The following is a 14425-nucleotide window of genomic DNA, read 5'->3' as shown; positions in this document are numbered from 1 at the left end:
CCCACTTGGTTGTTGTTCTCCCCGTCTGGGTTTGGGAGAGTTTTGGATGGCTTTTTGGGCCACAAAATCTCAAAACATTCACCATTTTGAGTCTGATGCGGAGGAGAGCCACCTGATGTGCTTCCACTCAGCACATCACCGCCACCTGAAGTTCTAGTGAACGATTCACGATGCTGTTAGAAAGGGAGTTCTAGGATTCTGACCCAAGGACAACAAAGGAATTGTAATATACGTCGAATTTGGAATGGTGTGTGACTTGGTGATGGATTTAGAGTCGATGGTGTTCCCATGCATCTAGTGGGCTTAATGGAGGTCACTTGTTTGAGAGGTGCTACCAAAGATGCCCTGCCAAGTGTAGCAGTGCATGCTTTAGGTTGCACACATCACAGCCATGGTTTGCTGCTGATGGAGTGGTGGATAGGATGGTTTAAGGCTGGATGATCTGCCAATCAACAGACTGCTTTGACCTGAGTGGTGTTGCGCCTTCGGAATGTTGATGCAGCTGTACTTATCTAGCCCAGTGAAGTGTTCCATCGCATTCTGATTTATGCATTGCATGCTGGATGGGCTTCGGGGACACAAGTCACAGCTTACCAGCTTCAAAACTACTTTAATAGCTTGACTAGTTCTTCATTATGTTTTCAGGCTAAAAATTGACTATAATCATGATTAACTTAAATATAAACTATTCTACTTGATGTAAATGATCTGTATTCTGCTGAAATTCTTTGGGAAAATATAAATTTGATATGATCCAATGCAAATAAAAAATACACAAAATAATTCTTATTTATTTGCATACAAATAGTTTAAATGTTTTGCGAGATTATTTTACGATAGTGCGGTACCAATCACCAACATACTGAATTCTGTCTGGTTTCAATTTTTAAACTGTTGTACATTTTAGTTTAGCATTAACATGAGCTCTGTTTCAAAGACCGCTAGTTCCCCGTCAGTTATTCAGATCTTTACCTGACTTTTGTGAGTCTACAATAATCAAGATCATTTATTTTGCAGCAGCATCCTTAGAACTTCATATGAACATAATAATTGCCAGCTAGTTCATCAAGTCTGTCCCATACTCAAGAATGCTAGATCAACACGATTATAATCAACAATATTGGAAGCTGAACAGCTTTATCTTCAAAAGTAAAAGATCAAAACAGACACCTGATAAGATCTGCATAAATCTCTCTTACAATCAGAAGAAGGCACTGAATGAACAGACATGTGCAATCCCAGCCAAAGAATATGGAGCCAGTTCAGTCTTCAAAGCTGATGGCTAGTTAGAAATGTTTACTTACTGATACCATATTTGATAATGGCACCCTGGTGTGAAATTAACTGTCTTAAGAACTCAACATAGCATTGCTGAGATAAAATAATAGTCTCATCAGGTCAGATCTCACAAATCATTAAAAGATGCACTCTTCATTAAAAGATGCACTCACTGCATTTTGATTTAATACAGATGTTGCTTTCCTTCTTTTATGTAGCAAATTTAACTTTCATCCATGACCGATAAGCCTTCTGACCTTCACAGAGCTATGAGGATTGTTTCCAAACCAATAAAAACCTGGCTTGGTAGTTCCAAACTTTTCACATTTTTGTGAAAAAGTTAGTTACTGACATCCTTTCCAGTGTGATTCTGGTTAAGTATTTGGAGTTAGATATAAACTTCCCGTACCTCTTAAAGCAGCACTAGCTCAAGGACTGCCAATGCCTGCACTCGGATGATTACAATGAATAAATATATAAAATTAATCATTCCGTGAACTCATACAAAAGATGTAATTAATTATTTAGGAAGCTACTTACCTTCACTCAAGGCCATTTGTGCTTTTTGTTCTAGTGCAGACATTTCCAAACAATAGACATAGTTATTTCTACAGCCTACAATAAGTGTTTTTTTCCACAAGACTGGTGAAGAGAATACTGCGCCTGGAAGGGAATATGAAGTAACCAATTCTCCTGTTGCAGCAGCCAAGATCCATAAGTTTCCATCTGTAGAGATCACAGCTACTAATGTTCTGTTATCAAGATCATAGTTGGCAAAAACAAATGGAACTGCATATACTTGTTTGCTGGTTTCAAACTTCCACACTAGATTTCCATCTTCATCCAAGCAATACACAAAACAGTCATGAGATCCACAGATTATTTTCTGATCTGTTGCAGTAAAACTGCAGATGCATGGGGAAGAAAAGATCGGTCCTCCAGTTGAAAACTGCCAAAGCTAAAAATCGGTAACCATGTTAAAGAAAAGAATAAACTTGCATTTATATAACATATTACATCCTCGTGGCACAGTGGTTAGTGCTGCTGCCCAGAGCGCCAGGGACCTGGGTTCAATTCCACCCTCGGGTCACTGTTTGTGCGGAGACTGCACGTTCTCCCTGTGTCTGCGTGGGTTTCCTCCGGGTGCTCCGGTTTCCTCCCACAGTTCAAAGATGTGCAGGTTAGGTGGATTGGCCATGCTCAATTACCCCTTCGTGTTCAGGGATATGCAGGTTAGGTGGGGTTATGGGGATGGGGAGTGGGACTGGGTGGGATGCTCTTTCAGAGAGTCGGTGCAGACTCGATGGGCCAAAGGGCCTCCTTCTGCCCCTTAGGAATTCTAGGACCTCAGGCTGCTGCAAAGACAATTAATTTTGATGTGCAGTAATTGTTACTTTGTAGTCAAATGCAGCGCAACGCAAAGTCTCAAATGCCTAAGAGATGTCCAAATATTTTTTACGTTAAGATTGGATGAGGGATAAGTGTTGGTTAGGATACCTCAAGGCCTCTCCTGCTTTGCTTTGATAACTGTCACTGAATCTTATATCTATATGAGAGAACAGGCAGGTGCCATGTTTCTTCAATAATGCACTGAAGTGTCAGCTTAGGTTATGGATTCAAATGCTTGGAGTGGGGTTCACATCCACAACCTTTCAACTCAGAGGGAGAAGTACTACAACCAATGCCACCACCTAAGTAAATTAATTTAGAATGATCTACAAATTCACCGATGCATATTCCTAACAATGAGAACGAATACACTTTAGAATTGTCATACAAATTAAATACATCTGAATCAAAATTACCTGGCACCACAAAGGATCATTGAAATTTATTTTAAATATTTTCATAAAATGTGATAAACTTACAGATACTAAGTTAAAATACTTCTTAGGTACTTAAATGTCAATTCGAAATTGTACCTGATCACCATTATGACTAAAACATTGCAGACTTCCAGCAACACAACCAATGTATACACTCTGCGAAGTACACCTCGGTGAAGAAAATAAAGGCTTGCCACAGGATCGTTTCCAAACTATACTTCCAGTGTCCTGCAATAATTTAAAAAATCTAAATGCTGTTTCTTGTCCATGTTCATTAAACTGTTGTAAAATAATCAGATAGATAGATCTAAATCCATTTAACTTTTTAAAGATGTAAACATCTCTAGTATCTCTTATCCTTTTTCATGCTTCTCAACATTGAAGAATAGTTATTTATTTAAAGACTTTGATAGACCTTCTGAAGGGCATCTAGGGATGGGCAATAAATGCTGGCCTAACCAGCGACGCCCACATCCCATAAATGAATTCTTAAAAAATCAGTTTTTTTCTTGTTAAATCGCATTCCTTTGCAAGCATAAAATGTTCAAAATAAATGGTATAAATTCAAATCATAGTTTAACTTGCCACATTGTGAATGACATTAATTATTTATACAGTCTAATACAATATAACTTGCATTTATATACAGTGTATCTCATATAATTTGTACTATTTGACAAGTAATTATGATGTTCACAGAAAATGTGGCACACACATCATTTATTACTTATTAGTCACTTACTGGATTGACAGCTACCAACGATTCTCCCAGGGTTGCTACATAAAGTATTCGTGGTGATTTATTTAAGCAAGGAGTTGAGAACACAGCACCTCCTCCACAGTGCAATTTCCAGACACACACTTTATCCTATGCACAGAAAAAACCCAATTATAAAAGTAAAGAATTTTGGTTATGATATGGAAAACTATTGGATTTTGCAACCTTAGGGCAATAATGAATGGACTGTATAATTGATTACATAAATCATACAATACAGTAACAGTTCAGTTTTAGGATTTTGATACGGTTGGCCACTAGAATACTATCAGGCAGACTGGGTCATGCTTAAATTTAGCAGACAAAAGTTCCTGAATGTCTCTAATCACAATCTCGTCCCACAGTCACAAGATTTGAATTTATGTCTATTGCAACCCTGCTCTGAGCAGTAAATTATATTATTTGGCAGATTAATGCCATCCAAGATTAGATGTACTGTATACAGCTCCACCTCTGTTGTACTGCCTGCCACCGCCCAATCCTCAGCCCATTCGCTGCTGAAACCCTCAGCATAATTTTGTTACCTTCAGACTCAATCACTCTCATACTCTACTGACTAACCTCCCATCTTCCAACCTCTGTAAACTTCAGCCCATTCAAATATCTGTTTGTTGTATCCTGATTTAACCCAAGTCCCCTTCACGGTAGCACAGCAGTTAGCATTGTTGCTTCACAGCACCAGGGACACGGATTCGATTCCTGGATTGGGTCACTTTCTGTACGGAATCTGCACGTTCTCTGTGTCTGCATGGTTTCTTCCGGGTGCTCCGTTTCCTCCCGCAAAAGTCCCGAAAGACATGCTGTTAGGTGAATTGGACATTCTGAAATCTCCCTCAGTTAACCTGTCCAGGTGTGTGGCGACGAGGGGATTTTCACAGTAACTTCATTGCAGTGTTAGTATAAGCCTACTTGTGACTAATAAAGATTATTATTATTAACTATCGGCCTTTTGCTTGTGGTTCAGCAATCCCTCAAATTAAAAATTCATATTCTTGAGTTCAAACCCCACTGCTAACCACTGCGCCACATGCCGCCCCTAAACCTACCTCTTGGATCAAACATTGGCTGGCTGCTCTCTTCCTTACGTGGCATGATGTCAAATTTTCTTTGGCAATGATCCTCAGAAATGCTTTGGGACCTTTTAACTATGTTAAAGGTTGTAAGTTGTTGTGTAGAGAATTTGCGAGAATACATTTTAACCAATTTGTTACATAATGAACTATCAAACATTTCGGACAAAGAAAATGAAATTTGTAAAGTGTGTTTTCCCCCAAAAATAAGTTGTCGAAAAACCCAGATTTTTGAACAGCTAATAAAGCAGAACAGATGAAATTCTTACAAGAATGTCCAAAGCGTAGACATATTGGTCATGTGATCCAACAAAGACCAGTCCTAGGTCAGGATCCATAACTGGAGAACTTTTAACGGAATTCCCAGTCCAAAAAATCCAATATGTTTCCCCATTATTATTTCTTAGCACACAGATGGAACCATCATAACAACCTGGATAAAACAAACACACAATATAATTATCACTAAGACTTTATAAAGAATTTATATACAGGGGATGACAATTTAAATAATTGTGTTGTGACAAGTTTATGAAACCATTAATACTGGGTTTTATATCAACAGCAATTTGCATTTATTTAGCTCATTTAATGGAGTAAAATATCTTCAGATATTTCACAGGAGAATTATTAAACAAAATTTAACACACCAAATCCAGTGGGGTGGTTTTAGGACCTTCTGAGGATGTGAAAGGGGCTGTAGAAGAACAATATTTGTTTTTTAATGGGATAATGTAATGATCTCCTGTGGTGCTTCATGTGGCAGTGGCAGTCCTAACGGCAGGCCCAAAAGCCAGGGGCAACCCCATCACATCCATTCCCTGGGGCTGCGATGTAAATCCATGCCCATCAGGCAATTATATGTCTGGCATCAGAGTTTTGTTCCTTTAAGGGTGAAGATCCAGACCCCCAGCGTTTGCTCGGTAGCCTCTCCCCATGGCCTAAGGCCTCTGATACTGGTAGAGTACCAGTTGTGGTGGGATGAGGTGGTTAATTGGCAAATGCAGGGAGAGGCTGCCCTCAACAATGCCCACCCCTGACTGAATTGCAGGGAGTTGGGAAGGTGGTGGGCTCAACAATCCCCATCTTTTTGCTTTATTATATGCCTCACTGCCTCCCCGCTTCCTTCGGAGGTGTCAAGATTATGTGCAATTTGCAGATCAAGTATTGGCTGGGAGGGAACTGAACCAAGGTGGGAGAGATGAAAGGAGGAAGGGAGATGAGAGAGGAGGAGGAAGGGGAGAGTTGTGCAAGGGAAGGGTCTTTAAAAACATAGGAGAAGGTGGAGAAAAGAGGAAAGGAGGCTCAGTGGAGGTTCAATGTATTTTGGCATCCTGAAACTGCCCTTCTTTTAATACTTGAAACTAGCTTGAAAAACAATGGCTGCAAAATTTGTCTGGGTAGCACCTATTTCCAGTGCTGCAGGTACGATTTTGGGTCCAAAACATTTCCATGCCACATGAATACTTCTTCTGCAATCCACACCAGATGCTACTTTGGGTATAGGTGACGAGAGCAGTTGCTAGAAGTATGCACCAGAAATATGCAGAGAAGGCAGATTGCGACATTAATGTCTAATGCACATTTGACTCTTAAGCGGTGCCATTTTCAATCTTATGCCCCAGCTAATGCACTCCCTTTACCTCGCACAGGTCAATCCCTCCCACCCGCCACTGGCAACTTCAATGCTTTGCAAAGGAATCATTAACTACTTTCAGGTTGATTTTGACTAGCTCTTGCTAAGTTGTTAGAAGTGTTTGCAGGTTTTGTGGTGCTGCTTGCAGTTTTCAATGTCTACTGGAATCAATGTCTACTGGAAATGGGGTTGCGTGTGATGAAGATTCACAGTTCTAGGGCTCTGCTGACAATTTGTCATGGGTGCTGTAATTTTGATGCTCCTAAACCTGCAGCGAGAATGAGCTGAAGCAACAAAGAGGAGGACAAGGTACTCAGAAAGGATGAGCACGGGTGAAAACGGCTCTCTGCAGGAGGCCATAACCACCTAGGGTCTTCAGGGAACAATTTGCCAATCACAACCTCAGCGAGGAACAGTATATGCAATATCTCTGTTTCACCAAGGAGGGTTTGATTAAATTCTGCCACCTGCTGTAGGCAGACCTGCAATTTCAAAGCTCGGCATCATCAGTGGCTGTAAAGGTGATCATTGCCACAATCTATGTCTGCTATATTTTTCAGCTTTTCATCCACTGTGGGATAAGGGAGGTCACGAAATGCTGTCTGCAAAAAGAAAGTGGAATACATTGTATTTTCCTCTTCCACAGAGAAGCAGGTGGAACCAGCATACAGTTTCACCAGGATTTCAAATGTCCACGGTGCAGGTCACACTGCAGACACCAGAAAACCGGCGAAGAACCCCGCGCGGATGTCGGGTGCCAAGGTGTCGGGCCCAGCATGCGCTCGAAGGGCAGAGCAGCGGAGCCAAGCGGGGGGCCGAGGCGGCAGGCCCGAAGCCAGGGCAGGATATAGAAGAGATGTCCCACGTCGGATGGCTCCCACCTAGAGCGTGCTAAGAAAGTTGAAGTCCAGTCCCAGGGAAAGTCTGGAGGGATGCAAAAAAGAAGAGGAAGAAGAAGTTTTAAATAAGTTTGGTGAAAGTTTTTTTTTCCCCCACCCCCCCTTTTGAAAAATTGACTGTTTTTCAAAGGAAAAAACGGATTGAAGGGCAGGAGGGTGAAGGGCGGAAAAGGGGAAAGAAAAAAAACCCAGGAAAAACAATACGCCGTTAAAGGTTGCGAAAAGCAGCGTCGAAGAAGGGAGGAAACGCGGGCTCGCCGCTGAATGCGAAGACTAGCAAAGGTGCTGACAGGATGGCGGAGGCCGAACAGCATGGTGGGGCCGCACTACTTACGGTGGAGAAGATGACCGAGGTGATGGCGGTAAAGCTGGAAAAACAGTTTGCGAGGCACTTGGAGGACTTGAGGAAGGAGACGACGGCCGCATTGAAACCAATGGTGGAGGAGGCAATCGCCCCAGTGAGGGTAGCTGTGGCAAAGACATCAGCCGAGGTGAGAGAGCAGGGCGAGAAGATAAAGGAAGTGGAGGAGGCCGTGACACAGCACAGCGACCAGCTCACCTCGATGAGGGACGAGCTGCGGAGGGTGGTGGAGGTCAACAGAGGACTCCGAGCAAAACGAGGATTTGGAGAACCGCTCGAGACGGCACAATTTGAGAATTGTGGGCTTCCCGAAAGGACAGAGGGCCCAAGGCCAACAGAGTACTTCGCTAAGAAGTTGGCGGAGCTGATGGGGGAGGGTGAGAACCCCTCCCAGTACGAGCTAAACCGAGGTCATCGGTCATTAAGGCCAAACCCCAAAGTGAACAAGCCGCCAAGAGCAGTAATTATCTGCTTCCATAAGTATTGCATGAAGGAGAAGGTGTTAAGCTGGGCAAAGCGCGAGGTGCAGTGGGATGGTGCCGGAGTTCGGATCTACCAGGACTTGACGGTGGAGTTGGCAAAAAGACGAGCGGCGCTTGGGCGAGAGAAAGTGGCACTGTTCAAAACGGGAGTGCGATTTGGTATGGTATACCCGGTGAAGCCGAGGGTAATGTAGGAGGCCAAAGACTTTTATTTCAAGACAGCGGAGGCGGCTGAGGCGTTCGTGAGGGCAGAAGGCTTGGGACAGATGTGAGGAGCAGAGCTGGAAGAGAGACTGTGGACTGTGATTGGGGAGCTGGAAAATGTATAAATGCTACAGCTTTCTGTTTATTGATGTGTATTGTAATTTACTTCTCTTTACATTGTTATAGAGTTCAAGTTAATGGTTGGGTTGATTGGCGTTCTGTGTTGCAACGGTTATATCTTATTTTAGTGAATTGTATGGTTTGGATCATTGTTTTTGTTTTTTCTTGCTCTGGGGCTTGGTGGGAGGGGACGAGATATCTTGGCAGGGGAGCCACCCGCGCTAGCTAACTAAAGCTGGCTCATAGGAAATGTAGGGGGGGTTCTTGGGGGAGGAGGGGGGTGTCAGGCTTATGGGGCAGGGCCCAGTGGTATGATGATGGTGGATAAGAAGGGTGTGGGGGGGGGGGGTGAGAGACCCCCAGTTAGGATAGTCATGTGGAATGTGAGAGGGTTAGGAGGACCGGTCAAGGGTGCTTGCGCATCTTAAAAGTTTGAAAGCCGATGTGGCAATGCTGCAGGAGACTCACTTGAGGGTGAAGGACCAGGTAAGATTTAAAAAGAGCTGGGTTAGTCACGTGTTTCACTCTGGATTTGACGGAAGGGCTTGAGGGATAGCTGTAATGGTCGGCAAAAGGGTTCGCTTCCAGATGAAGAATGGTGGTGGCAGATCAGGGGGGTAGATATGTGATTGTGACAGGAGCGCTGGAGGGGAGGTTAGTGGCGCAGTTAAGTGTATGTGGCCCCAATTGGGACGATGTGGGATTCGCAAAGAAGGTGTTCAGGGCCATCCCCGACTTGTACACACACAAACTGATTGTTTGGGGGGGCTGGAACTTGGTGCAGAAGCCAAGGTTGGACAGATCACGGCCCCACTCGCTGGTCCCATCGGGGGGGGGAGCAAAGGCGCTGGCTGGGATAATGGTGGAAATGGCAGGGGTGGACCCTTGGAGGTTTCTGCACCTGAGGGAATGGGAGTATTCGTTTTTCTCAGCAGTCCATAAGGTATACTCGCGGATCGACCTTTTTTGTGTTGGGGAAGACTTTGCTGGCTGGGGTAAGGGGTCGGAATACTCTGCAATTGCAGTGTCAGATCATGCTCCGCTTTGGGTGGATATGGTACTGGAGAAGGGGGTAGCGCAGAGGCCGGTGTGGAAACTGGATGTGGGGCTTTTGGGGAACCAATTGTTCTGTGAGAAAATTGAAACGGTCATTAAGGAATATGTAGATTTCAACTGTACGGGTGAGGTGTGGAAGGCAATTGTCTGGGAGGCTCTAAAGGCGGTGGTGAGAGGTGAAGTAATTTTGTTTAAGGCCAGGGTGGACAAAGAGGAGAGGTTGGAGCAGCAGAGGGTAATAGATGAGATGTTGGAGGTAGATAGGAGTCATGCAGAAGATGGGGTCCAGCGAAGCTGGAAAATAGGAAGGAACTACAGGCGAGCTTCAACCTTCTGTCCACCAGGACGGCGGTGCGCCAACTGAGATGAGAAAGGGGTGCAGAGAAAGAGGTTGTACAGGTCAGAGCCACCCGGGGGAGACCGTGAGATGCAGGAATTTCTAGATTGGTTGGAGTACCCGAGGCTAGGGGTGGGGAACAGGGCTACATTAGAAGAAGGAATAGTAGAGCAGGAGATAAAGGATGCGATTGGGAGGATGCAGTCTGGGAAGGTGGCAGGGCCGGATGGGTTTCCGGTGGAATATTATAAAAAATTCAAGGATAAGCTGGCACCCCTGATGGTGGGGATGTTTGAAGAGGCGATAGGGAAGGGGGTGTTGCCACAAACCTTGGGACAGGCATCGATTTCACTGTTGCTAAAAAAAGATAAGGATCTGACGGAGTGTGGGTCGTATAGGCCCATATCACTTCTGAATGTGGACGCAAAACTACTGGCGAAGGTACTGGCGGGTAGGCTGGAGGGGTGCCTCCCGAAGGTGATAGGTGAGGATCAGATGGGGTTCGTGAGAGGGAGGCAGCTTTTTTCGAACATTAGGAGGGTTTTGAATGCTGTGGCGGAAGGGAAGGAAACAGAGGTGGTTGTGGCATTGGATGCCGAGAAGGCGTTTGACCGGGTAGAATGGGGGTACCTGACGGCAGTTCTGGAGCAGTTTGGGATTGGACCAGGATTTGTGAACTGGGTAAAGCTATTATATAAGGAGCCGAAGGCGAGTGTGCGCACAAACAACATCAGCACGAGATACTTTTCTCTGCACCGTGGGACAAGGCAGGGATGTCCTATGTCCCTCCTGCTGTTTGCACTTGCGATTGAGCCATTGGCCATCGCATTAGGAAGTTCGGGAGCATGGAAAGGAATATTGCGGGGTGGGATAAAGCATAGGGAGTCCTTATATGCCGAAGACTTGCTGCTATATGTGTCGGAACCGAGTGTGTCGATAGGGGGAATATTGGAGCTACTGCGAGTATTTGGGTCTTTCTCAGGGTACAGGTTGAACCTGGACAAGAGCGAGTATTTTGTGGTGTCTTGACCGGGGGTGGGGGCAGGGGTGAGGGGGCTGCCATTCCGTAGGGCAGGGTCTCACTTTAGGTATCTGGGGATGCAGGTTGCCCGGGAGTGGGGGAGGCTTCGCAGGTACAGTATCACTAGTTTGGTGGGGAGAGTGAAAGCCGATCTGGCACGGTGGGATGGTCTCCCTCTGTCACTGGCGGGTTGGGTGCAGGCGGTTAAAATGAATGTGTTGCCGCGATCATTATGTATTTTTCAATGCCTACTGATTTTCCTGCCAAAGGCTTTTTCAGGGAGATTGAGGGAAGGATTACCTCGTTCATATGGGGAGGGAAGGTGGCCAGAGTGAGAAAGGTGCTGCTACAGAGGGGAAGGCAGGCAGGGGGTTTGGGTCTCCCAAGCCTGATGTATTACTACTGGGCGGCGAATGTGGAGAAGGTGCAGAGCTGGGTCAGAGGGGTTGATTCCCAGTGGGTCAGAATGGAGGAGAGTTTGTGCAGGGGGTCGGGACTGACAGCACTAGCAACAGCGCCGCTCCCGATAGCTCTGGGGAAATACTGGGGAGTCCGGTTATAATAGCTTCATTGAAAATCTGAAGGCAGTTTCGCCAACACTTCGGGTTGGGGGCAGGGTCAAGGGAAATGCCGATTCGGGAGAACCACAGATTTGAGCCAGGGAGGAGGGATGGAAGTTTTCGGAAATGGGAAGAGAAGGAGATTAAGACGCTAAATGATTTGTTTCTTCAGGGTTGGTTTGCAGGATTGAGGGAGCTGGAAGTGAAGTATGGGCTGGAGCAGGGAGAAATGTTTAGATCCATGCAGGTTCGAGATTTTGCCAGGTCGGAGATACAGAGCTTCCCGGTGGAACCGGCCTCCACATTTCTGGAGGAGGTGCTGACGACAAGGGGACTGGAGAAGGGGGTAGTGCCAGTGGTGTATGGAGCTATTTTGGAAGAGGATAAGGCACCACTGGAAGGGATCAAAGCAAAGTGGGAGGAAGCGTTGGGAGAGGTAATAGAGGAGGTGCTCCGGAGAGTAAATGCCTCCACCTCATGTGCGAGGTTGGGGCTGATACAGCTGAAGGTGGTATACGAGCACACCTCACGAAGGCGAGGATGAGCCGATCCTTTGAAGGAATAGAAGATGTGTGTGAGCATTGCGCGCGGTGGGGGGGGGGGGGGGGGGGGGGGGGTACTGGAAGGAGATTTTTAGGGTAACTTCCAAGGTGGTGCACGTGAAACTGGACCCGGGTCCCCAGGAGGCCATATTCGGAGTGTTCGATCAGCCAGGGTTGGAAACGGGTGCGGAGGCAGATATCGTAGCCTTCGCCTCGTTGATCACCAGAAGTCGGATCCTGATAGGTTGGAGAGCATCTTGTGCCCTGGCGTGGCGGGGGGACCTGTTGGAATACTTGACCCTTGAGAAGGTTAAGTTTGAACTGAGGGGAAGGACGGAGGGATTCTACAAGTCATGGGCATTATTCATTATGCACTTTCAAGAACTGGATAACATCGAACATTAGTTGGGGGGGATGGGTGGGAGGGTTGGGGGGGCTGTGTGTATTAAGGGTGACTATGGGTAATCCCTGATTCCTTTTTGTCATTTGTTTATGTGAACATGCGGGCTGATGTTTGGCGGTTGGTGGGAGGATGGGATCATTGTTATTGTTATGGGGTTTGACATATTTGTTGCTGATTATTGGTTATTGCTGGTGGGTTTAAATTCGGGAGAAAATGTGAAAAAGGAGAATAAAAATATTTCTTTAAAAAAATTCAAATTCCTCAGCATCCAGCTGATGCGTGCCCACACTGCGCACATCATGCAGTTATCATTCTGTATCCTGATGGCAGTCTTGATGCCTTTATTCTGCATCGATCCACTGCACCAGCAGCTTATAAGGCAGGGGTGGGAAATCAGTTTCTTATCAAGGGTCACTCACATATAGACAAAATCTATCCTCTCACCATCATGTGCAGTTATTCAACAGCCCGTTCAGTGCCACGTGCACATTATAATCATGGCAATAAGCAGGCTGAATGCATCAAGCAGGTCATTTCTGCTTGCATCAGATGGAAAGGGTGTGGGTTAATCACACTTCGTGATGCCCGTACTCATTTTCAGACTATATTGAATTTCATGGCAATTTAGTATTTGGAGTATCCTAATAAAGGAAGTAGCAAATCAAGTATGCCGAGGTTCGTCCATCATTAGAAAAACTTGCTGCTATATGTTGTTTCAGTTGTTTCTCCTATGTTCGAAGATCAGAGCCGAGAAGCAACACAAAGTATGTGAGATATGCTGCAACGTAATATTATTCCCTGCTGCAATGTAGTCATCAATGAGTTTTCTCAAAATCTTTTAGGTGACATTAATATCACTTTTGTGTTTGGGAATTCTGATTTCTAGGCATGCTAATTCAACTTAGATTCTAGACCCTACAGTCAAATTCAGTTGCTTGCTCCAGTTATATATCCAGGTTATTACAATGTAACCGTAGAAACAAAAATATGGTTTCATACCTACAATAATGAAGGCTCCACATCTGGACATACATGCAGATGATTCAATCCGATCTCCAAGAATCCTCTCCCATTTTATCTTTCCAGAAAGCACATCAATAGCCTGCATCCTATGTGAGTGTGATCCAATGTACACCGTTTCATCTGAGCCATTATCCTCTGATACCACTAGAGGAGATGCATCAACACATTTTATGGTGTCAGATTTCCATCTGATCTTCAACGATACTGTTCTGTAATTAGCAACAAGATCTTCCGGAATGAACCTTCCGTCATTGCGTGGTTGTTTTACTAATTTGGTTACAAATAATTCACAATTGTTATTCTTAATTGGCACTTTCTCTTCACTTAATGACATATTTGCAGTCACATTTTCAGACACATTTTTTTCTTTTCCATTCGATTCATCATCCATCAACTTTTTTACTTCTTGTATATCAGGACTATTTGCACAATTTTCACAACTCATAGTAGTGTTTAGTTTGGTGATCTGACTCCCCCTACTTACAGTAGTAATGTTAGCAAAAGTTGCTGTTGAGTGCCACTGCTCAATCCGCTTTGGTTGAGACCCTGCACTTTCATTTTTAATCCATTTTCTTTTCATTTTTCTGTCATTTTTATCATCAAGTTCCTCCTTAATCGTAGCTTCACAGATTACGGCATTGTTTATATGATGGTAAATGTCCAGAAGAGAACTATTTAAAATAACTTCAGTAAGTCCAAATACTTTTTGTCCTAAAAGTATCTCAATTTCTTCTGCAAATTTCAAAGCTTTCAGGGAATCTCCTCCACTGTACAGGAACATACTATTTTCAGAGGCATCTGGCATGTCTTCTGGAAGATTGAGTGTAAC

The 14425-nt window shown here is 44.7% G+C and overlaps 1 protein-coding gene across 1 annotated transcript in view; it reads right to left on the bottom strand.

Annotated features, from left to right (window-relative positions):
- Window positions 1–766: 766 nt before the first annotated feature.
- Window positions 767–14425, bottom strand: part of aasdh (aminoadipate-semialdehyde dehydrogenase) — a 70920-nt gene continuing 57261 nt past the window's right edge. The window contains exons 10-14 of the mRNA XM_038791134.1: window positions 13573–14425; window positions 5222–5385; window positions 3847–3972; window positions 3201–3332; window positions 767–2236 (exon numbers count right to left, since the gene is read on the bottom strand). Coding sequence (XP_038647062.1) covers window positions 1811–2236; window positions 3201–3332; window positions 3847–3972; window positions 5222–5385; window positions 13573–14425 — 1701 coding nt within the window. The 3' untranslated portion in view covers window positions 767–1810. The remainder of the gene's footprint in view (window positions 2237–3200; window positions 3333–3846; window positions 3973–5221; window positions 5386–13572) is intronic.

Source organism: Scyliorhinus canicula, chromosome 3 (assembly GCF_902713615.1).
Source record: "Scyliorhinus canicula chromosome 3, sScyCan1.1, whole genome shotgun sequence".
Taxonomy (NCBI): domain Eukaryota; kingdom Metazoa; phylum Chordata; class Chondrichthyes; order Carcharhiniformes; family Scyliorhinidae; genus Scyliorhinus; species Scyliorhinus canicula.
Note: the sequence above shows the minus strand (reverse complement) of the source record. Positions and strands in the feature narration are given on the sequence as shown.